This window comes from Ziziphus jujuba, chromosome 2 (assembly GCF_031755915.1).
Source record: "Ziziphus jujuba cultivar Dongzao chromosome 2, ASM3175591v1".
NCBI lineage: Eukaryota > Viridiplantae > Streptophyta > Magnoliopsida > Rosales > Rhamnaceae > Ziziphus > Ziziphus jujuba.
The window spans coordinates 32,040,370-32,066,510 of NC_083380.1; the positions used below are offsets into that span (position 1 = coordinate 32,040,370).

The 26,141-nt window shown below is 32.5% G+C and overlaps 2 protein-coding genes across 6 annotated transcripts; both read right to left on the reverse strand.

Moving 5' to 3' along the window:
• Positions 1-5,272: 5,272 nt before the first annotated feature.
• On the reverse strand, positions 5,273-25,642 carry LOC107405815 (rust resistance kinase Lr10-like). The gene is made up of 8 exons (XM_060815098.1): positions 25,349-25,642; positions 25,124-25,166; positions 24,889-25,016; positions 16,172-16,254; positions 7,623-8,305; positions 7,444-7,491; positions 7,166-7,195; positions 5,273-6,621 (listed from the first exon to the last, which is right to left on the reverse strand). The coding sequence occupies exons 1-8, from the start codon at positions 25,640-25,642 to the stop codon at positions 5,495-5,497; spliced, it is 2,436 nt and encodes an 811-aa protein (XP_060671081.1). The 3' UTR covers positions 5,273-5,494.
• LOC132800565 (rust resistance kinase Lr10-like) lies at positions 18,205-22,567 on the reverse strand. Of its 5 annotated transcripts, none has more exons than XM_060814544.1 (5): positions 21,081-22,567; positions 20,801-20,883; positions 20,481-20,701; positions 20,007-20,036; positions 18,205-19,377 (listed from the first exon to the last, which is right to left on the reverse strand). In XM_060814544.1, the coding sequence occupies exons 3-5, from the start codon at positions 20,488-20,490 to the stop codon at positions 18,239-18,241; spliced, it is 1,179 nt and encodes a 392-aa protein (XP_060670527.1). In that variant the 5' UTR covers positions 20,491-20,701; positions 20,801-20,883; positions 21,081-22,567; the 3' UTR covers positions 18,205-18,238. The 5 variants fall into 5 exon arrangements, with proteins under 5 accessions (XP_060670527.1, XP_060670526.1, XP_060670525.1 ...); XM_060814543.1 differs by having other exon boundaries at positions 20,787-20,883; XM_060814542.1 differs by having other exon boundaries at positions 20,787-22,567.
• Positions 25,643-26,141: the final 499 nt, after the last annotated feature.

A 26,141-nucleotide genomic window follows, 5' to 3' on the forward strand; every position in this document is an offset into this window, starting at 1 on the left:
ATAGCTGCATTAGCCATTCCTTACGATAGTTACTTGGTTACATGGATGACTTCCTTTGTTTGTTTTTCCTTTTATAAACAAAGAATCTAACGATAGTTGCTCTCTTTCTTTGTTTGACATGTTCAACTTAAAGAAGCTCACATATGAAGTAAGGAAGAACCAGTTAATTGAAGGATTGACTAAATTTGGGCAGTGGGATAAATTTTCAAAGGTACATAGCCTAAATTTTTCTCCCTAATTTTGTCTTTATTTTTGATGAAGTATGGAAGAATGTGAATTTTTTATGCTGAGGAATGTGGATTTTGTATGCTGGAAGAATTATATGTTGTGTTTTTTTGTATGCTAGAAGTATGCAGATGGAAGACTGAATTGTGGAGAATAGAAATTGAAGTTTTGGAAGAATTCTATGTTTTGTTTGGTTTTTTAATTGTACATTCTATTTAACTTGAAGTTTTATTTTGTTTATTTGCATTACAAGGTCATATGAATGGTGACATTGACATATTCTCCATCAACTAGCTAAAGCAAAATTCTAAGTGAATTAGCTCATAATGTATATCACGTGTGCAATATCTTTGTCCCCAAAATTCATACTTATGTAGACTCACATATAATGTGCATCAAAGTTTTGTTCACATATTGTTTAATATATTATGTAAGTTGTTTCATATATTTAAAGTCTAAATACACTACTATATCTTGGTTGTTTACTTTTTTTAAAAAAAAAAAAAAAATTTAAGCATTTTATCCTCCTAATGCAGCTCTTTTATGTTAACTATGATTTGGAGGAAATGGATTTTATTATGTCCATGAGAGAAAATAACTTGATGACCTTTTGCTTTATTTTTTTATATGACATTCTCTAAATTATTACCATGTAGTTTTGTATGTTATCGATGTTTGATTTGTTTACCTAAAGAGCTTTTTTTTTTTATGTTGTCTTACCATATACTATAAACTTTTCTTTGGGAACATGGATACAACCTTTTTTCTTTGGAGACATATTTACAACCTTTCTTTATCATAGTGTTGGGATATGAGGAGTGTACTTGATTAGGCTGGTAAAATTTTTGTCTGAAAGTCTTTGCACACTTTTCAATTTATTAGAGTTGATTTTCTCTAGATTGCATCATTTATTTCATAAGCACCCTTATTTGGTAGTCATTGAAGCATATTATTCATTTAAATTTGACAGATAATGCACATGCCGTATAGAGAAACCTGGCTTTCCTTGTGTCCATGCAATTGCAACATGTAAGCATCAACATATTTCTCCATGTATCCTTTGCTTGGCACATTACTCAGTTGGCTCACTCCGTGACGCATATTCAGAAACCATATATCCACTTGGAGATAAATGTCAGTGGCATGCTCTAGATGATGTCATAAACCAGCTTGTACTTCCACCTAAGATTGGCAAACAGTCAAGAAGACCAAGAAAGAAGAGGATTCAATCTCAAGGAGAGAAGCGTCATCAATATAGATGCGGGAGGTGCAAACAGATTGGTCATAGCAGCCGATCATGCTTAGCTGCCATACCTCTTGATAACATTGCCAACCAACAGCACCATTCAACTGAAGGACCATAAATCGCTCTACGCTATATTAAGACAATGGGGGCATGTTATGTGGTATGCATGTGTTATGCAATGTAGTAAGGAATGCAATTAGTAGCTCAACAGCGTAACATGTGTTTTGGCATAATAGACATTGGTTTTAAGTGTTGTTTTGTTGGAAAAGTCATCTGTCATATTGTATTGATAAAATATCAATGACTCTAAACAGAAAAAACTCCAAAAGTTCGAAAAAAGTTCTCAAATTGGTAAAAATATTTGGTTACCATAGGTTTCATCGGTAATTACCGATACCCCTGTGGTAATCACATTTTTCCAATTTTTTGGCCCCCACAAGTTCCCTAATGTGTGTTAAATGCAAAACGTTGTAAAATATACATTCTTCAATGATCCTAAAAAGAAAAAACCCCAAAAGTTCTAAAAAAGTTCTCAAATTGGCACAAAAATTTGATTACAGTAGGGCCTTCGATAATTACCGATGAAAACTACAGTAATCAATTTATACGTGCTGGAAAAATTACTGTATAAATCATCGGTAATTACCGAAACCCCTATGGTAATCACATTCGACAACTTTTTTAGCCCCCACAAGTCTCCTAATGTGTGTTAAATGCAACAACATGCAAAATATACATTCTTCAATGATCCTAAGGAGAAAAAACTCCAAATGTTTTGAAAAAGTTCTCAAATTGGCACAAAAATTTGATTACCGTAGGGTTTTCGGTAATTACTGATGAAACCTATGGTAATCAATTTATACTTGCTGGAAAAATTGCCATAGAAATCATTGGTAATTATCGAAACCCCTATGGTAATCACATTCAACAACGTTTTTTGCCCCCACAAGTCCCGTAGTGTGTGTTAAATGCAATAACATGCAAAATATACATTCTTCAATGATCCTAAGGAGAAAAAACCCCAAAAGTTCTGAAAAAATTTCAAATTGGCACAAAAATTTGATTACCATAGGGCCTTCGGTAATTATCGATGAAATCTACGGTAATCAATTTATACTTGATGGAAAAATTACCAAAGGTTTCATCGGTAATTACCGAAACCCCTGTCGTAATCATATTTTACCAATTGTTTGGCCCCCACAAGTCCCCTAATGTGTGTTAAATGCAAAAAAATACAAAATATACATTTTTCAATGATCCCAAGGAGAAAAAACCACAAAAGTTCTTAAAAAAATTTCAAATTGGCAAAAAAATTTGATTGCCGTAAGGCCTTCGGTAATTACCGATGAAACCTTCGGTAATTTTTCTAGCAATTATAAATTGATTACCGTAGGTTTCATCGGTAATTACCGAATGCCCTATGATAATCAAATTTTTGTACCAATTTGAGAATTTTTTCAGAACTTTTAGGGCTTTTTCTCCTTATGATCATTGAAGAATAAATATTTTGCATATTTTTGCATTTAACACACATTAGGAGACTTGTGGGGGCCAAAAAATTGGTAAAATGTGATTACCACAAGGGCTTCGGTAATTACCAATGCAACCTTCGGTAATGTTTCCTGCAAGTATAAATTGATTACCATAGGTTTCATCGGTAATTACCGAAGGCCCTATGGTAATCAAATTTTTGTGCCAATTTGAGAACTTTTTCAGAAATTTTGGGGTTTTTTCTCCTTAGGATCATTGAAGAATGTATATTTTGAATGTTTTTGGATTTAACACACATTAGGGGACTTGTGGGGGCCAAAAAATAGGTAAAATGTGATAACCATATGGGTTTCGGTAATTACCGATGAAACCTACGGTAATTTTTTCAGTAACTACAAATTGATTACCGTAGGTTTCATCGGTAATTACCAAAGGCCCTACAGTAATCCAGAACCAAAGGACGTTGCTTGCCATTAAAACAGCAATTGAAGATCTACCAAAACCATCAAGTGGACCAAAATTGAAATCCAGAACCAAAGGACTAATTAGGAAGCAAACCATACTCCCAGCTATGGCTCCCAAAGCCCAAAAGAGAATATTCAATTGCTTCTCCGACCTCCTTAATGTAGATTTTTCAAATGAAACCTTCGCGAGCAACGTAAAAAACTTAAAAGCACCCATAAATCCTAGTAGAATCGGAACAAAATCGCCATTTGCTAAAGACCTAGATTCTTCCGATCCACCATTCAAGTATTTCTGAAGCTACAAAGAAGAAATAACCACAAGCGAGAAGGTAAAAGCATTCCGATACTCATAGAAATAAAGGCGAGATTGAAGATGGGCATCATCGAGCATTAGCCCGAAGATCTGAGCATTGCTTTCACCGAACTCAAACTTGTTGTCCTTGGATTTGGTCCTCTTTCTAATTTCAGCATTGGTTTTGGATGAAAACCCAGAAGCTGAATCGAAGGAGTCACAAAAGGTTTTCTTGTATTAGATCTAAAATAAAGGACATCCAGGTCTTTTAAGATTTTTTTAAAGGTGTAATGGATATTAAAAGGCAAAAAAAAAAAAATTCACCAATGCAAGGGTATATATCATCATGGCCCTTCTAAAGAAGGCATTGGGCCATATTCCCCTTGTCAAAACTTTTAGGTCCTAAATTTCTGGCCTAAACTTTGTATCTCGATTGGGCCACCTATTAATTCTAAGGAAATTTATTAAAATAATTAATTTTGATTTATTAGTGAAAAGTTATACAACCTAATACAGATCAATAATTTATATAAAATAAATTTCTAATTCTCGTATATATATATATATATATATTTATATTTGATAAAGTTAATTGTTATAGATAGTTAACTTGAAGAGCTTGTTGTTTTAGATAAATTAAAGTAAAATATAAATACAAGATAAATTTAATAAATTTTGTATGGTTTGATTGAGTCTTAAGACTTTTGAGTAGAAAACCTTTTAAATATCAATTTTTTTTGTGGTCTTCTAAGCTGAGATGTATTAGCCCACACAGCACTACGAAGCCCCATATACGACACGCAAAACCTGTTGTGGTATTTGATCCATTTTTGTTGTTGTGCCAGCAAAATATAGAATGGGCATATCTTTCATATTTCATTTTGAACATTGTGGAACATTAATAAAACTAGGCTTTCTTTTTATGAAAGTTTTGAACAGATAAAATTATGTGCTATTTGTCACTTGTCCTACTCTACAACAATCATTTTTAAAAACTCTAATTAAAATATGTAATCAAAGTGATCAAAATTTAGTGATCCATTTGAGTATGCTGGGAACTATTTACATATAATATAATATAATAAAGGCACATAGGCAAAGATATATAGCACAGGGAGAGATAGCTCAAAGCTGACAGCTCATTCAAGGGCCAGGACTATTACATTGCAATATTAACTTTAACTTCAGGGCATCCTTTATTTTAAAGTTGCTGAAAAAGGTCTTCGACTTAGGATTTGCCTTGTACGCTTCAACATCATTTTGCTTGCAATGATAAAATTGTAAATTTGATAATGAATCCACCCAAATTAGCTAGCTATTGCAACATTTGTCTTCAAGTTGCTTTTTTCATTTGCTTCAACATTTTGTTTGCCATGATAAAATAGTAAATTTGATGATGGATCCACTGAAAAATCATTAGCAAGATGGATTTCTTCATTTGCTTCAACATTTTACCGTTTTATATAATAGTTCGATTTATTTATTCTGGAGCTTAAAAATAAAATAAAATAAAAATAAATAAATAATCAGTTTCTATTACTATATATTCCGAGCAAATTTTTATTCCACCAATCCAAATCATCACCGAACATAAATTTACTCTGTATCTAGAAAGGAAAAGATTAATTTAATACAAAGTTTTATCACACCTTAAATGAGAATCTGATTCCCAAATAGTAATTAAATTAAACGATATATGAAGCACGTTTCTCATAGAAAGCACATTTCTCATAGAAAATGTGAAAACAACAAACCAACTGTTATTAGCAACATCTTTTAATGTAATTCTACAATCTCACTAATCTGTTTGGATTCATCATCTGAAGCTGGCGTTGAGTATCTTGAATTTGATTTCAATCCTTCATCATTTAGAGGCATTTCTTGTGGACATAGAAAAGGCTTTGGAGGCATTTGTAGGCTTTCAACATCTCCTTCAAGCATCTTTTTGACTCTGTTCATTGTTGGTTGATCATTTGGATTCATCTGTATACACCACAATGCAACTATAATCATCTTCTTTCTTATTTTTGATTCATCATCTGTTGCATCACCCATTTCAACCTCGTTTCCTTCCTTGATTTGATCATAAATCCATGAAGGAAAGTAAATTTGACTTGTATGTTCTGCACGTGCATTCAAATTCTTTCTTCTACTAGCCATTTCCATCAATAGCATTCCGAAACTATAAACATCTGCTTTGTTAGAAACTGCTCCAATATTCTTGTAAAACAACTCTGGAGCTATGTATCCCATGGTTCCTCTTGCTGCGGTAAGAGAGACAATGCTATTGCCTAATGGGGATAATCTTGCAAGCCCGAAATCAGAAACCTTTGGAATGAAATTCTCATCCAAAAGAATGTTATGCGGCTTAATATCAAAATGCAGAATTTGCATGTTGCATCCTCGATGAAGATATTCAATACCACAAGCCACTCCACATGAGATTTCACACATTGTCGTACAATCTAAGGAGTTAATTCCTTCTTCAGAAAAAAGATATTTGTCAAGAGATCCATTAGGCATAAAATCGTATACAAGAGCACGTTTTGATCCCTTAGCACAAAAGCCAACAAGCTGCACGACATTGACATGGTGAATCCTTCCAATGGTAGAAACTTCATTGATGAATTCTTGCCCATTAGCCTTGGATTTCTCTAACATCTTGATTGCTACAAAACGTCCACTACGAAGCTTTCCTTTATAAACAGAACCATAACCTCCTTCACCTAGTTTGTGCTTGAAACCCTTGGTCATCTTTCTAATTTCGGAGTAAGAATAACTTATAGGCATAAGATCATTGTTAGCTTGTAAGAATTCTTCAATAATGTTACACATTGATAAATGTTGCCTTCGCAATTTGTAGGTATGAGATGCAACTGCTAATAGAAGCCTGCTCAACCCAACTGTCAGAAAATATATACAAAAGGAGTTATTTGATAATTATCAATGTACAGTTTTAAAACTGCATCTATAAAAATTTTCTTAACACATAGTTAATCGATGTCACAATTTTGAATTGTTTAGTATATTTGCTTTTCAGCTCAAAATTATGTTCAAGTAATAAAATCATCATCTCTTCTCACACAGCCCCAAGGTCAAAGAATAATAATGATAAAATGATAAAATCATGAATCTAATTGATCTTGTCGTATTAATTCCTTATTCTCATATTCTTATATATTTGAGATCCTCTACTTGTTTTTCTTCTATGCTGTTTTTTAACGCTTGAATTATATATCCTGACATATTTAATTTGAATTTATTTATCTTTCCAATTTTTTATTTTTGTTGATAAAATGGTTTTATATCATTCACTGAATTGACAAATCACGATTAAAAACAAGTATAGGACAAAGATAGCTGTACGACACTGATTTGCATATAGAGAGTTAAATTTTTAAATTAATCATGGTAGACAAAAATGGGAGTTGTAAATTAAGGATTTACCGCTCGATAGGACCACGCAGAGGACGAGCACTACAAGACCAAAAAAGAACCAATTAAAAGAGGTTAATAAATTAGATGTCCAAAAAAAATGATCCTGAATAAATCAATCAAGTAAAAAGGCTTTGTTTGTGCAGATTTAATTGTTAGAAGATATATAGGATCATAGAAAATTCTCAAAAATTAGATTTTTCATCTTTATCAAGCAGTTTGGGAAAACTGTTTCTTTCTAGGATAGTAATAGTATATTAGGATGTTGAGACTTGAGAGAGGATCCTCACGGCAAATTTGAGCAATGGTCGGAATACTAGTACTCCAGTCAGGGCGGCCTACAGGAAGAAAAAGAAATTAACATTGTCAGCTCAAACCATTATTATGTTATATATCTTAAATGTAGTGGAAACTATATTAATTCCACAATTTAATAAAAAAGAAAATTCAGGCTTCTAAATATCCTTACCATAACAGCAATCCACGATATGATCTTCAGCAAAACTCGAGGACCATGAAAGCTCAAAGCCGTATACAAGTTGATTGTGTATGTTTTTGTAGGAAATGTTGGTGCTTCTGTTTTCCCAAATTCTCTGCAGTCGTGATGTGATCATAACCATAAGTTCTATACGGCAAGAATCCTCTAACTCCGATGTATATGTTCCACCAACCTTCACATAAGAGTAGTATTCCTCTCTGGATAAGGTAGTGCTAGCAGCACCACTACTATTAATGCACGGATCAGTACGTATGTAAAGAGGAGACTCAACTGAATTTTCACACTTGACGAATGTTAAATCTTCTGAGAGTGAATATGATTCACTGTCTGTATCCATGCTAGTTAAATATGGATCTTTGTAAGTGAAGTTATAAATGGACAAAGAGTAAGGAGGTACCGCGGAGCAATTAGCCTTGTCAATATTGAAATCCGCCAGTCGAATTGTGTAGTTATTGTAATTGATTGCATGGACATGGTATTTTCCGGAATACAAGTTTAAGACAGTAGAACGGTTGTTATTCTCACAAGATAGTTCATACCTTTTCTTCCCGCAGTTTGGTGGATCGGTTTGGAGCCGAAAAGGGTAGCTTATATTGGGTATATTTCCACATGAAGATGCAGGGCAAATATGATCATCAGGTTGTTCTGCATAGCTAGTTTGAAGATGGAAAACCATCAAAAAAAGAAAGATGAAGCTGCCTAGGCCTAAGAAAGGTGAAGAGGGTCTTCCAATTTCCATATTTTTGGGGAGGAGGAAGGATATCAGTTGGGGTCTTTCCTACTCTATTTTCTTCTTATATCATCCACATATATATATATATATATATATATATATACACACACATGAAGTCTACAATATAAGGGGATGTTTGTTATTGATCAATTTATGTAGCAATTAAATTTGTTGACTATCACTATGCATATGGATGATTTTTCCAAGGTTAGGACCCCAGCAGTCAGGTCTTCTTCCCGATTCAGCATTGAAAAGTCAAAACTAGAAAAATAAACTCTTTTTAGTCAAACATAGAAACAGTTCCATTATATCATATCTAAACTATCTAAAAATTCTCTTATCCAACAAAAGAACTTCTAAAATCGTATGGCAACATTGGTGGGATGAGTTTCCTGACAATCTGATCAAAAATTTCTTGAATGAGAGAATTATTATCCATTGCACTCTACGGATATAATGTAGGATCCATTCCTTTTGTAAGAGATATTTCTGTAAATATGCAAGAGCATTTCTCTATTCAATATCATTTCTATTCCCTTTATTTATTTATGGTATCAAAGCAGAGTTTTGTTTCTCAACGGCCAGTTCTTTCTCAAGCAGCAAAATGCCTCTTTTTGAAGAACCCAAACTTTCCATACATTTCTTTCATCAATGCTCCAGTTTAAAACAAGAAAAACGAGGCCTAGACCTATGAAGGGTGAAGAAGGTCTTCCAATAATTTCCATTTGAGGAAAGAGGGAATATATATGAATTACGAGTTCTTTAACACAAACAAACTATTGTCTATGTATACCAACTTCTTCATATCAACCACATATAAGAAGTTTATCTATTCTGGGTGACCATGTTATGTGTAGAAAAAGTTTGTTGACTGTCACTATCTATATGTAAGATTTTCCCAAGGCAAGGACTTCTTCCTAGCTCGCTTATAATTGGAATTTCAAAACTACAAAAAAAAAAAAACTCTGTTTGATCCGGTCAAACATAGAAAAACTGAATACTATTAATATCTTAAATATATCTATATATATATATATATATATATGGATTTTGATCTGTTGGAAACATTTCCTTATTCTGGGAAGCTAAAGATGTGGGAAGTAGTTTAGCAGAAAGCCTTGGTTCATGAAAATTATGAAACGTTGAACCCGTACAAAACCAAAGCCTAACAAAAAAAATAAATTGCCAGAAATATACTCTCTTCTTTGTTGTATACGCATCCTCAAAACAAACAATTCTTTAAAAAAATAAAAAATAAACATGGATATACAATACAATTAATGAATAATGATTTACTTCATTTTTTAAGTAAAATGTCTCCTGATTCACCCAAAAAATAAAAAAATAAAAAAAATTAAATGTCTCCTAAAGCAATTTTTTTATTGGTGGTAAGAGGATCATAGAGTATGATAAGAACTTTCGAGTGCAAGAACCTATTATATTCCTCTTAACTGTTTTTTATTTATTTATTATTTATTTATTTATTTATTTTTTATTTTTTTGGGGGGAAACGTTTTGTTTACTTTTACTTATAAAGTCAATAATGTTGTAGCACGAATTAGCAAAGTTTAATGCAAAAAACATGTATATATGATTTAGATTGAGTAAGGGCCTTAGTACCTATCTTACTTATTCCTCTTCTTCTTTTATTATTTATTTATTTTTATTTTATTTTTTTATGTTAATGCTACTTCTCTTCAATACAATTTCATTCGTTTCTTTGAAAATAAATAAATAAATAAAAGTAAATTGCCTACTTTATTGTTAAATATTGAAAGAAATTATAAAACCAAATAAAATATTAATTCACGTGAGGAATATATATAATTTTGTTAATAGAAAATATATATTATATGTAGTACTAGTCAATATTGAAAGTCTATTTTCAGTCTATACTTAATAGAAACATTTTAAACTGGAAGTTTACAAAAATATGATACTCTTTTATAATTCTGTAAGTCTATAAAAGTTAATAGAATCTTAGTCACTTTACAAAGGCAATCACTTAAAAAAGTTCATAGTAATATTTAGAAGTCTAGATTAGATATGCCCCTAGTCTTTGCGATAAGGTGGTCAACAGATGGTCAACGAAGACTTATAAAGCCTTATTACCTGGTCACTACAAAAGCATGTTGAATTTGAAAACCATGTAATGTCCACAGTAAAGAGAAATTCAAATAAATTAAGAAAGGCAATTATATATATATATATATATATAAAAGAATTAAGAAAGGAAATTGCATGGTGCTCCTCTGCCAATTTTTCCATTAAACTTTCACACATATTATTTAAAATCAAAATCATTGTTATTAGAGCAGAGATATCCAATAATTAATTAGCCTCTGCATAAGCTATTTTGTTCGCTATTTCTTTTCCTCTTATTAATTGCAGTCCCACTTTTGATTTTAACTTTGTTTATTTAGCACTTTTTAAAGAATCTTATGGTGAGATTAAGGACCGAGTTCTATGTACTAAGCTATTCGAGTAATATTTTTTACAAATAGCATTTTGACCAGTAAATGAATTGATGTAACGGTGTATAAATCATGATCATAACTTCTCAATGCTTATTCACCCTGAATATATTCATTCAAAGGCCAATATGACTTGTCAAAAGTTATCATACATATAGTTCACATATTGGTGGTGAAGAATGAAGTGGTTCCTCATCTTTCTCTGTTTCTCTAGCATGATGTGCGCTACACTTATTTTTATTTTCCATATTAAATTAAAAAGCAAGTTGACACACCTTACAAAACAAGAAAGAATAGAAAGAAAACAAGAAACTGAATTAGGATGCTAGTTAAGTTCAGAATTGGAAGAGTTATTCATGCAAAACTAATCTCACTCAAGCAACAAACACTGACTAACACACTTAACAAACTTTAACAGACTCTCATAGTAGCATTAATTAAAGTCATTGGTCTGCTATAAACAGACAACTAAATTTGAAAGCTGAGCTTGAAGTCGCCACTTGCCACTGTCCATAACAGCCTCCTCTGCGATCTGCTGTTTAGAAGGCACACGTCTCACTTAAAGTTCATTTTGTAGTGGATTTGATCATTAATTTCTATATGTTTTATCCTTGCATGTTGTAGCGAATTTGCAGCCAATTATGCGGCTTCAATATTATCAATCGAAATGAGACGATTGGGAAAAGAAAGAATAATAAATAATAATTACATGCATAAATATTTTTAATTGGGTTCCTCTGTCTTTACATTGTAAGAGAAAATGAGAAAGAAAGATCATGAGCTTTTTGACTTGCAAACAAGAAATACAGTTTGCAACTCGGAAATAATGATCTTTCTAAGAAACAAATCACATTTTGGATGATTATTATTCCAATTTGAGAAAGGAAATTAAGGAAGTTCATGCTACTTGTAGATAGCAATAAACCAAATCTTTTGAGTTCCATTTTGTCAACTTTTAATTGGTCAGGTCTTCATTATAGCTACTCATAATTGGTCAATCTCAAAACTAGAACGAGAAAAAAAAAAAAAAAACACTGTCTCTAGTCAAACATAGAGCCACTAATATTATGTGATATCATAGCCATATTTTTCCAACCACATTGATGTACAAAACATTCAATAACTCCGGTAAGGTGGACTTAACTTCAAAAAAAAAAAAATATATATATATATATATATATATATATATATATATATATGGATAAGTAGGACCCTACATTAAAATTAATTAGAAGAAAGAAGGAAAAAATTACAAAATTAGTAACCTGTCACTAAAAATTACCTATTTCCTTTATTAGGGCATACTTTCCACCACATATTCTTATTGAAGATTCAACAAAACCAATGAGAAAGATAGTAGGAAAAACTTTTAGAAAGTATGATAATTTGAGCGGGGGGCAAAAATACTAACAAATCAAAAAATGGAGATGAGTGCTATTTCTGTCGTTTTACATCTAGTATTCCTTGAAGCCATAACTAGAAGCAGGTTTAAGAGAAAATTTAGCAGAGGAGGATTACCTTTTAAAAAGCCATAACTAGAGGTAATAATAAAATGGTACTTGGTACTGAGTCCACAAAAGCAGAGGAGGATCACCTTCTACATTCGGTTAACTGGAGCACCACATGCCAGTGGACTCCAATTATCAACAACTCCCATTAAGAGACAAAACGTGTGTCTAATTTATCCAAACCCAAGGTTAATCTTTGAACAATTTTTTCATTCTCAAAATCAAAATTTGCTTGCACTCAGTCTGTGGGTCCAACAACCGCAAAATTGTCATTAGAAAAACAAACAACCAGCCCAAGTCTTAGCAACAATAACATTTCTTTTCATTCAAATAACCACAAGAAAACTGCCACGTAAATCTCTAAACATGGCATGAACAAACAAACAGTTCAAGTCTTAGCAATAATAACATTTCGTTCGTTCAAATAACCAAAAGAAAACTGCCACGTAAATCGTTAAACATGGCATGCCAGTAATCAATTCATTACAAACAATTGCTCTATCTTCTTATTCTTCATATATATACCAAGTCTGAATGTAAGGGAATTTTTATGTCAAATATTGACGCAGACATGTCCGTACGTTGACTGCATCTGTAAGCGAATTTCATGCCATTTTCCTACCTCATTCCCTCTGAAATTATTTTAGGTACGAACCTCCGTTACCCTTCTTCCTAGCTCGTTCCCTCGGAAATTTTTTTAGGTAAGAACCTCAGGTACCCTTCTTCCTAGCTCGTTCCTAATTGGAAAGTAAGTAGAAAATTTTAATATATATATATATATATAACTTTTTTAGAAAAAAAGACCTCTTTCATTGGCAGAGACTAATTATTATGAGTGCAAAAGCAATGAGAAGAGGAAGCATCAATGAGTGTATTCCAATTGGGTCTTTGTGACTACTTTTCTTGTGATTTTCCAAAAAGATTTTATTTAAAAAAAAAAATTTGTACGTTATTGTGTTTTTCTAGTGCTATTATTAATAGACCGAAAACATAAGAAAGATTTATGTATGATATAAGGTCTTTTTTTTTTCTCTTTTTTTTTTTTTTTTTTTTGTAAAGTCTTTGTATTACTATTGTATTGTCCAATGACTTTTATAGACTTTAGAAATGGAACTATATAAGTACTTTAATTTGTAATTGAGTGTAAAATATAAAAATCAAACTTCACAATTTATAACTTATTCACTAACAATGACTTTTGAATACTTTTGGAATATCTCCAACTTAATTTACTTTGCACACCATTTTTGTGGCCTTCCCGTTCTTCCTCTTTCTGTCTACTCCAAAGCAGAAAACCAAAGCCCAATAAAAGTAAGTTGCAAAGAAATATTCTCTCTTCTTCATTGTATATCCTCCAACAAACTACCCTTGTTTTAATTTAAAAAAAAAAAAAAAACTTCACTTAAAATTAATTGAAGTTTACTTCACTTTTTAAGTAAAATGTCTCCTGAAGCATTTCATTATTGGTGGTAAGAGGAATCATGGAGGATGATAAAAATTTTACAGCGGAAGAACCTCTTATGTTCTTATATTCGTCTCTACTGTTTCTTTTCTAAAAGTTTTGTTTACTTTTACGTCTATAATGTAGTGGCATATAAGTTAGCAAATTTTAATTTAGTAAGGACACTAGTAGCTTATTCTTCTTGTTTATTTTATTTACTTTCTTATTGTATTATTATTATTATTTTTTTTTTTTTTTTTTTTTATGTTTGTGCTACTTTTCTTTAATACAATTTCATTTGTTTCTTTGAAACAATAAATAGAAATAAAAAATAAAAAAGTCAAAATGCCTCCTTCATTTTTAAATATTGAAAAAAAATATAAAACGAAATAAAATATTTTTATTCACATGATGTATATGTATAATTTTGTTACAACAAAGTATATATTATATTTAGTAGTCAATGAATGTTTATCGATCTCAATAACAATCTATCAATACCTATAGAAATCTTTCAAAATGAAAGTTCACAAAGTTTGATAATCTTTCATAATTCTGTAACTCTACAAATAGAATTTCATTAAGTTGGAAAAAGTAATCACTTAAAAAACAGTTCATAAAAATATTCAAAAGTCTATATTAAATATAATCTAGTCAATGTGATAAGGGTGGTCAACAAAGACTTATAAAGCCCCTATCGAAGGGTCACTACAAAAGGATATCGAATTTGAAGAGTACTGGTATCGGCAAGAGGGGAGCTATGAGTCACCTGCGCCACCAATTTTTTGGCTGGTTGATTCTGGAAACCATATAAAGAGAAATAAATTAACAAAGGAAATTACACATCATGGTGATCCTCTGCCAAATTTCCATTAAATTTTCACACATACTATTTAAAACTCGCCGTCATTGTTATTAAAGCATAGCCATCCCATAAGTAATTAGCCTTTGCATTATCTTTTTTCATCCCCCTCTCTATCAACTCTCTGGCCTAACATTGTTGTTAGTGGCCATTCTGGTTTTAGACAAAGGTAGTCTTACAATTAATTTGAAAAACTTTTAAGCTATTAGAAAGTGGACTTAAATCTGCATATGCAGCCAATCAAAGATATACAAAACAAGACACTTTAGAATCAGCCAAAAAAAAAAAAAAAAAAAAGCACATAGAACAGGAAATAACCAAGACAAACTGCAAGGCTTCTCCAGCAATTTGTTCTAGTCAATTAACTTGAACTCAATCCCAAACAAGTGCCATTAGGCATCAACAAGCAACAGTGGTCATCGGCCTCATGGCTGACCCATGAATAAATCCTCAATGATCACCATCTCGGTCTTCACCAGCTCAGCCACTGCTCTTTTAAACTCTGTATGGTAACATGGAAGCACATTCTCTATCCTTTAATGGTGAGACTATGCTAGAATTCTTCTGTACCCTTTAATGGTGAGACTATGCTTGAATTCTTCTACATGGGACGTTCTGACAATGTAATACTTAAAAATTGGAGCTTTCATAAGAGCTATTAAATTCACTTCTTTAGTGGCTTGTTCATAAGACTTCTTTGGTTGGTACCTATTCTTATATTATTCCACAACCCCCTAATGTCCTTTAGCTGTGATACTAGAGGCATTCTTAGTTGTGACACTTCAAAGATAATCAAAAGAAAGTAGGACCACAAATCTACAGAAGTATTGGCATTAAATCCTTGACCAAGGAAAAGATTAGGTGGATTATCTGAACCACATCATAGTAGAGTTGAAGTGATCTCCAATGCCCTGTGACTGACCGTTATTTACTCTGACAAGGGGGCTTATCCAATTTATCAGAGAGAACTAAGGTAATGACTTCTCTTTTGCATGAATATATATTACTGGAGAAAAGAACAGTCTACCACATTATAACTCCAGAAAGAATAGCTCTAAGCAATTAACGCCACACTTACCAGTTTTAGTCCTCAACATTGCTTTTCCATAGGAATTATAACTACGAGAAAACTGGCATGTAAATGCTTAAATGTGGCGAGCCAATAATCAATGCATTCCAAGGAGAAAAGAACAGAAATTCTTCAAGAAAAGAAATCTCTCCAATGAAATATGAAGCTATTGTACTCATCTATGTCATTTAAGTCCTTAAGTTGCATCAGGCCCACAACAAGTAAACAACTATTACTGCAGCTAGCGATATAACAACTTTAGACTAGATTGAAACTAACGTACACTCCAAGCCTACTTATTTTCTAGGGATAAATTGCAGTCAACCAATAATATAAAAAACAGAACAGTCTAATCAATGACTGTTAAAAAAAGAAAGAAAAATATGCTACAAATACATTGACAATCATATTTGTAGGTAGATAGCTGCATACCTCCACTTTAGATTACGGCTTTTCTTGGCTAATTGATGAACAAGTTCCCTCCTCAACTCCGATACAGAATCAGCATTCACAGCCTACGCATAGAAGGACACGTCCAACATAAACAAATGTATAAACTTGACATGACTGTACACTAAGAATTCAGTCATCAATTCACTTGTACCTAACACAACACCTCTACACGCTGAAGCAAATAAGTACAAGAACATATATAAAAATGCTACAATGACCCATGTTTGGAGAGAGAGAGAAGGATACATTGACTATACCAGGCAATCTCCAAATGCTCCACCCACAAAAGCAATCTCATATGATTGACCGACAGAATCATTTCCTGCTTTTAGGATCAGCTGGTCAACCCTTGACTAAGTACATCCCCAAAATTCAAAAAAAGCAACTGCAAAAGCCTTATACACCCAAATAAAGAGAGAATTTTTTAGCTTTACACCTTTAATAAATAAAATAAAATAAAATAAAACCAATAAACCCATAAAAAGCAATTTACCTGCTTGAACAAAGATGGATTCAAAGTTCAAACCCGCATCGAACCAACATTCAAATCGGTTAGACCACTACCAGCTCTTTCCTCGAAATAATAAAAAGCAATAGTAGCTCCACTCCTCTGGATATCAATAACCTTCTCCACATTCTCACCAACTGAACAAGAACTCTCACCGCAAAGACCCTCCACTGCGGTCCTGTGGTGATCTGAAACCACCACTCTGCTGACATTGGAAGAGATTTCCTGAACAAACCCAGATGGATCCACGAAGTCTAGAAGGTAAATATCACTGATTTCGGCGAGAGGCAGCTTATTGGAAGCGATGGGGTTGTAGATGGTGTTGGGGAAGAACATAACCAGAAGACAAGCAGCAGAGAAGAAAAGATGAGCTGCTAAAGCTGCAAAAGCTCCGTCTGGGCATGGATAGTGGTATAGAACCGCAGGTTTCTTCTGCATCATCGTCGTAATCATGGTGGTGATGGGCTTGGCTAAACCCAAACCTCCAAGAGCGTTCAACGCCATGTTTGGTTGCTCTGCTTCAGAAAGAGTTTCGAAGGAAAGAAGAGAAGGGCTTGGTAGCTTTAGTGGAAGAGATCTATTAATTTAAGAGAGAAAGAAAGTACGAGAATTAGATGTTTGGTCTTTGAAAGCTGTAGTTTCGTATTTTGGGAACAGAGTTAAATGACTTCGAATTGGGGAAAACTACCGAAGCGAAGTCAGAGCCCTGAACACGCATATTTACAATAAATGAATAATTTTTTTTTTTCTTTTTTGCCTAAATGCAATTTGTTTATTTATATATTTCTTGAACATAATTACAATATTCCCTTATTAAAATACAAGTTTTGATTTTTTTTTTTTTTTGGCCCTTTTGAAAGGAAAAAATAATGATTACTAACTATCTTCATACAGTTTTAATTAATAATGTCATTAGGTATAAAAAAGATTTACCAAATGATGTAGCAAAATAACATAGTTTTATTTTATTGATTTTGATATTTAATTACATATATTTATTAAAAAGTTAAATAAATATAAAAAAATTTATTCATCTATATTTAAATTATATATATATATATATATATGTATATTTAATAGAATAATAATACAATTTTTGCCATATAAATTTTTTAGTACCTATAACACTATTAACTATTAATTGGTTTCCTCCGTTTTACATCGTATGGGATAATGAGAAGAGCCATGAGCTTGATGACTTCCAAACAAAGAAGTACAATTTTTTTTTTTTTTTTTTCATTTCTTAAGTACAGATTAAAACATTAAAATAATAATCTTTGTAAACAATAAGTGCAGTTTTTATGATTATTCTTATTGTTTTATTTTCATGGTTTGTTTTTACTAAACCAATCGGAATCATCCCCCAACATATAAATTACTTGACTTCTAAAAAGGAAAAGACTAATTTAATACAAAGCCTCATGGCATCGTAAATGAGAATTTAGTTCTAAAACAAGTAAAGGGATAAAAGCATATATTTGCCTTAGCAAATGCGAAATGCGAAAACAACAAACCTACCATTTTTACTCTTTATTTCTTTAACTTGATTCTATAATTTGACTAATCTCACTGTAGTTGTCATGATATGAAGTTGATGTTGAGTATCTTGAATCTGATTTCACCCCTTCATCATTTACAAGCTCTACAGGCTTTTCTTGTGGACATACAAAAGATTTTGGAGGCATTTGTAGGCTTTCATCATCTCCTTCAAGCATCTCTTTGACTCTATTCATTGTTGGTCGATCATTTGGATTCATCTGTATACACCATAATGCAACAATAATCATCTTTTTTCTTATTTTTGATTCATCCTCTGTCGCATCACCCATTTCAATATTGTTTCCTTCCTTGAATTGATCATAAATCCACGAAAGAAAGTAAATTTGACTTGTATGATCTGTGCCTGCATTCAAATTCTTTCTTCTACTAGCCATTTCTATCAATAGCATTTCAAAACTATAAACATCCACTTTATTAGAAACTGCTCCAATATTCTTGTAAAACAACTCAGGAGCTATGTATCCCATGGTTCCTCTTGCTGCGGTAAGAGAGACAATGCTGTTGCCTAATGGAGATAATCTTGCAAGTCCAAAATCAGAAACCTTTGGAATAAAATTCTCATCCAAAAGAATGTTGTGCGGCTTGATATCAAAATGCAGAATTTGCATGTTGCATCCTCGATGAAGATATTCAATACCATGAGCCACACCACATGAGATTTCACACATTGTCTTGCAATCTAAGGAGTTAATTCCTTCTTTAGAAAAAAGATATTTGTCAAGGGATCCATTAGGCATAAAATCGTATACAAGAGCACGTTTTGATCCCTCAGCACAGAAACCAACAAGCCGCACAACATTGATGTGGTGAATCCTTCCAATGGTAGAAACTTCATTGATGAAATCTTGCCCATTAGCCTTGGATTTCGCTAACATCTTGATTGCTGCAAAACGTCCACTACGAAGCTTTCCTTTATAGACAAAACCATAACCTCCTTCACCAAATTTGTCCTTGAAACCCTTAGTCATCTTTCTAATATCGGAGTACGAATACCTTATAGGCATAAGATCGTTGTTAGTTTGTAAGAATTCTTCAATAATGTTATACATTGATAAATGTCGCCTTCGCCATTTGCAGATGAGGAATGCAATTCCAAATAGAATCCAGCCAAAAAAAACTGTACGAAAATATATACCAAAAGAGTTATTTGATAATTATCAATGTATAATTTTAAAACTGCATGTATGAAAATTTTCTTATTACATATACCAACAGTTAATCGATGTCACAAATTTGAGTTGTTTAGTATATATATTTGCTTTTCGGTTCAAAATTATGTTCAAGTAATAAAATCATCATCCCTTCTCAGACAGCCTCAATGTCAAAGAATAATAATGATAAAATTATAAAATCATGAATCTAATTGATCTTGTTGTATTAATTCCTTATTCTCATATTCTTACATATTTGAGATCCTCTACTTGTTTTCATCTATGTTTGCTTTTTAACACTTGAAATATATATCCATAAATATTTAATTTGAATTTATTTATCTTTTCGATTTTTGATTTTTGATTTTTGTTGCTAAAATGGTTTTATGTTATTCATCGAATTGACAAACCAGGATTGAAAAACAAGTATAGGACAAGCATAGGAGGAAAAAAAAAGAAAAAAAAAAAAACAAAGGATTCTAATTCAATTTATGCATAAAGTAAATAGACAGACGACACTTATTTGCATACAGAGAGTTAAATTGTTAGATTACTCATGTTAGACAAATATGGATGTTGTAAATTAAGGATTTACCGATTAATAGGATCATGATGGGGACAAGCACTACAAGTAAAAAAAAACAAGTAAAATAGTTAGTAAATTAGATGTCCAAAAAAATGATCCTGAATAAATCAATCAAGTAAAAAGACTTTGTGTGTGCAGCTTTAAATACTAGCCTATATATATATATATATATATGACCATAGAAATTCTCACAAAAAAACTATCAGAAACTAGATCTTTTGTATTTTTCAAGCAGTTTGTGAAAACTGTTTCTTTCTAGGATAGTAATAGTATATTAGGATCTTGAGACTTAAGAGAGGATACTCCCAGCCAATTTTAAGATTGGTCGGAACACTAGTACCCCGGTCAAAGCCTACAGTAGGAAACAGAAATTAACACTGTCAGCTCACACCATTATTATATTATATATCTTAAAGGCAGTGGAAACTATACGAACTCCACAATTTAATTAAAAAAAATTTACGCTTCTATATATATACTTACAAACGACCATGTTGTTAGAGCCATTGACATAGCAAGTGCCACCAAAATCAACAAAACTAGTCAACCATGAAAGCTCAAAGCCGTATACAAGTTGATTGTGTATGTCTTTGTAGGAAACGTTGGTGCTGCTGTTTTCCCAAACTCTGCAGTCGTGATGTGATCATAACCATAAGCTCTATGCGGCAAGAATCCTCTAACTCCGACGTATTTGTTCCACCAACCTTCACATAAGAGTAATATTCCTCTTTGGATAAGGTAGTACTAGCAGCACCGCTACTATTAATGCATGGTTCAGTGGGTACATACAGAGGAGACTCAACTGGATTTTCACACTTGATGAATATTATAACCTCTGAAAGTGAGATGTTATCCAAAGTTTTTCCGTTATCATTAAAAAATGATCCTGAATATGGAGATTCGTCAGTGAAGTTATATGCGGCCAAGGAGTAAAGTGGTACGGTGAAGCAATTAGCCTTGTCAATATTGACATCAGCCAGTCGGATTGTATAGTTATCGTAATTGATTGCACGGACATGGTATTTTCCTGAATACAAGTTTAAGACAGTAGAACGGTTGTTATTCTCACATGATAGTTCATACCTTTTCTTCCCGCAGTTTGGTGGATCGGTTTGGAGCCGAAAAGGGTAGCTTATATTGGGTATATTTCCACATGAAGATGCAGGGCAAAGATGATGATCATGATGTTTTGCATAGCTAGTTTGAAGATGCAAAACCATCAAAACAAGAAGGATGAAGCTGCCTCGGCCTATGAATGGTGAAGAAGAGGGTTTTCCAATCTCCATATTTTGGGGGAGGAATTGAAGAATGTAAATTAGGGGATCTAGTGTATTGTCCAATAACTTTTATAGACTTTATAAATGGAACTATATAAACACTTTGTTGTTTTTTTATTCTAAATTAACGATGAACATAAGAAGTTGTGAACATGAGAAATTGATGGGATGATGTTTGGTGATAAAGTGAAGAGAAAGAAAGCAAGGAAAAAAAATAAATAAAAAAAATAATGATTTTGCCCCTCTTTAATGATATATTAGCCTAGGAATTCGAACCATAACAGATGAGAGGCTTTTCTACTGGTTTTAGAGAGAGAAACAGTGGGTTTTTCAAAATCCCATCACTGTTACTATGCTCTTGGTGAAAAATCATCATCTCAAAATCCCATCAATGGTACTATGCTCTTAATGAAAAATCATCATCTCTTTGTTTGTCGATGGACGTAAATCACCTTGATCGAACCACATAAAAACATTTGTGTTTTTTGCTCTCTTTCTCTCTCTCATCTCTTATATTTATGTGTTTGTCTCTTTTTCTCTCTAGATTTTTCATATGAATTTGTTATGAGATTTTTTATTTCATCAATATTTGTTTGTTTGTGGATTTTTGTGGGTTGTGTGTTGCTTGTGGATATATATATTGCTTGCTATATACAGGTTGAATCTCTACATACTTCAATTTGTAATTGAGTGTAAAATATAAATATCAAACCTCACAATTTCTAACTTATTCATTAACAACGACTTCCGAATATTTTTGGAATCTCTCCAACTTAATTTACTTTGCACACCATTTTTGTGGCATTCCCGTTCTTCCTCTTTCTGTCTATTCCAACCGCAGAAAACCAAAGCCCAACAAAAAGTAAAATGCCAAGAAATTTTCTCTCTTCTTCATTGTATACCCTCAAAACAAACAATTCTTGTTTTGACTAAAAAAATGGATATACACTTGATTGATGTTAACTTCACTTTTTAAGTAAAATGTCTCCTGAAGCATTTCATTATTGATGGTAAGAGGAATCACAGAGGATGATAAAAATTTTACAGTGGAAGAACCTCTTATATTCTTATATTCGCCTTTACTGGTTCTTTTTGAAAAGTTTTATTTGCTTTTACGTCAATAATGTTGCAGCACATGAGTTAGCAAAGTTTAATTTAGTAAGGGCCCTAGTAGCTTATTCTTCTTGTTTGTGTTATTTATTTTCTTATTATCTTATATTTATTTTTTAAAATGTATATTATACTTTTCTTTAATATAATTTCATTTGTTTCTTTGAAACAATAAATAAAAAAAATAAAAAAATAAAAAAATAAAGTAAAATGCCTCCTTTATTTTTAAATTTTGAAAAAAAATTTAAAACGAAATAAAATATTTTTATTCACATGAGGTATATGTATAATTTTGTTACAACAATGTATATATTATATTTAGTAGTCAATGAATCTTTATCAATGTCAATGAAAACCTATCAATACCTATAGAATTCTTTTAAAATGAAAATATATAAAGAGTTTGATAATCTTTCATAATTCTGTAACTCTATAAAAGTTAATTGAATTTATTTAACTTTGCAAAAGTAATCACTTAAAAATACTTCATAAAAATATTCAAAAGTCTATATTAAATCTACTCCAGTCATTGCGATAAGGGTGGTCAACGAAGACTTATAGAAGCCCTTATCGAATTTGAAGAGGAATGGTCCACATATCGGCGAGAGGGGAGCTATGAGTCAGTCACATGGGCCACCAATTTGTTGGTTGGTTGATTCTCGAAACCATACAAAGAGAAACAAATTAACAAAGGAAATTGCATATCATAGTGCTCTACTAAATTTCCATTCAATTTTCGCACATATTATTTAAAATTCATCATCATTGTTATTAAAGCATAGCTATCCCACAATTAATAAGCCTTTGCATTATCTTTTTTTCATCCCTCTCTATATCAACTCTCTGGTCTAACATTGTTGTTAGTGGCCATTCTGGTTTTAGACTAAGGTAGCCTTACAATTAATTTGAAATGCAAAAGCTATTAGAAAGTGGACCTAACTCTGCATATGCAAGCTACTTAAATAGATACAAAACCAAGTATCAAAAAAAAAATAAAATAAAAAAAAAAAGACACTTAGAACAGGAAATGACCAAGACAAACTGCAAGGCTTCTCCAGCAATTTGTTCTGGTCAATTAACTACAATTCAATAACAAACAAGCGGCATTAGGCATCATAAAAAATGGTCATCGGCCTCATGGCTGACCCATGAATAAATCCTCAATGATCACCATCTGGGTCTTCACCAGGTCAGCCACTGCTTTTTTAAACTCTGTTTTGTAAGATGGAAGCATGTTCTGTATCCTTTAATGGTGAGACTATGCTAGAATTCTTCTGCATCCTTTAATGGTGAGACTATGCTAGAATTCTTCTCCATGGGAGGTTTTGACAACGTAATAGTTAAAAATTGGAGCTTTCATAAGAGCTATTCAATTCGCCTCTTTTAGTGGCTTGTACATAAGACTTCTTTGGTTGGCAGCTATTCTTATATTATTCTGTAACCCCCTATAGTCCTTTAGTTGTGACACTAGAGGCATTTTTAGTTACTAGAGGCATTTTTAGTTGTGACACTTCAAAGATAATCAAAAGAAAGTAGGCACACAAACTTACGGAAGTATTGGCATGAAATCCTTGACCAAGGAAAAGATTAGGTGTATTATCTGAACCACATCATTATAGAGTTGAAGTGATCTCCAATGTCCAAGTGACTGACTGTTATTTACCCTGACAAGGGGGCTTATCCAATTTATCAGAAACAACTGAGGTATGATTTCTCTGTTGCATGAATATATATTACTGGAGAATAGAACAGTCTACCACATCATAACTCTAGAAAGAATAGCTCTAAGCAATTAATGCCACGCTTACCAGTTTTAGTCCTCAACATTGCTTTTCCATAGGAATTATAACTACGAGAAAATGGCATGTAAATGCTTAAATGTGGCGAGCCAATAATCAATGCATTCAAAGGAGAAAAGAACAGGAATTTTTCAAGAAAAGAAATTCCTCCAATGAAAGGTGTGAAGCTTTTGTACTCATCTATGTCATTTAAGTCCTTGAGTTGCTTCAGGCCCACAACAAGTCAACAACTATTTGTGTAGCTAGCAAAATAACAACTTTAGACTAGATTGAAACGTACACTCCAAGCCTACTTATTTTCTAGGGATAAATTGCAGTCGACCAATAATATAAAAAACAGAAAAGTCTAATCAATGACTGTTAAAAAAAGAAAGAAAAATATGCTACAAGTACATTGACAATCATATATGTAGGTAGATAGCTGCATACCTCCACTTTAGATTACGGCTTTTGTTGGCTAATTGATGAACAAGTTCACTCCTCAACTCTGATACAGAATCAGCATTCACAGCCTACCCATAGAAGAACAAGTCTAACGTAAACAAATGTATAAACTTGATATGACTGTACACTGAGAATTCAGTCATCAATTCACTTGTACCTAATAAAACACTTCCACACTCTGAAACAAGTAAGTACAAGAACATATATAAAAATGTTACACTGAACCATGTTTGGAGAGAGAGAAGGATACATTGACTATACCAGGCAATGTCCAAATGCGCCACTCACAAGAGCAATCTCATATGATTGACCGAAAGAATCATTTCCTGCTTTTAGGATAAGCTGGCCAATCCCTGACTGATTACATCCTCCAAATTCAAACAAAACAACTGCAAAAAACTTATACACCCAAATAAAGAGAGAACTTATTAGCTTTATAGCTTCAACAAAAAAAATAAAAAAATAAAATAAAATAAGCCCTTAAAAAACAAATTACCTGCTTGAACAAGGATGGATTCAAAGTTCAAACCCACATCGAATCAACATTCAAATCTTTTAGACCACTACCAGCTCTTTCCTTGAAATGATCAAAAGCAATAGTAGCTCCACTCCTCCGGATATCAATAACCCTCTCCACATTCTCACCAACTGAACAAGAACTCTCACCGCAAAGATTCTCCACTGCGGTCTAGTGATGATCCAAAACCACCACTCTGCTGACCTTGGAAGAGGTTTCCTGAACAAACCCAGATGGATCCACGAAGTCTAGAAGGTAAATATCGCTGATTACGGCCAGAGGGAGCTGATTGGAAGCGATGGGGTTGTAGACAGTGTTGGGGAAGAACATCACCAGAAGACAAGCAGCAGAGAAGAAGAGGTGAGCTGCTAAAGCTGCAAAAGCGCCGTCTGGGCATGGATAGTGGTATAGAACCGCAGGTTTTTTCTGCATCATCATCGTAATCATAGTGGTTATGGGCTTGGCTAAACCCAAACCTTCAAGAGCGTTCAACGCCATGTTTGGTTGCTCTGCTTCAGAGAGAGTTTCGAGGGAAAGAAGAGAAGGGCTTGGTAGCTTTAGTGGAAAACATCTATTAATTTACGAGAAAAAGAAAGTACGAGAATTAGGGGAACCTGAGCTTCCCGTTATAAACAGAGTCATAGACTTCGAATTGGGGAAAACTACCAAAGCGAAGTCGGAGCTCAGAACACGCTTATTTAGAACAAATGGATAATTTTTTTTTTTTTCTTTTTTTGCCTAAATGCAATTTGTTTATCTATATTTTTTTGAAGCTTAATTACAATATTCCCTTATTAAAATACAAATTTTGATTTATCTTTTTTTACCCTTTTGAAAGGAAAAAATAATGATTACCAACTATCTTCATACATTTTTAATTAATAATGCCATTAGGCATAAAAAAATTTACCAAAGCAAAATAACATTGTATTTCCTTATTGATTTTGATATTTAATTACATTTATTTATCAAAAAGTTAAATAAATAGAAAAAAGTT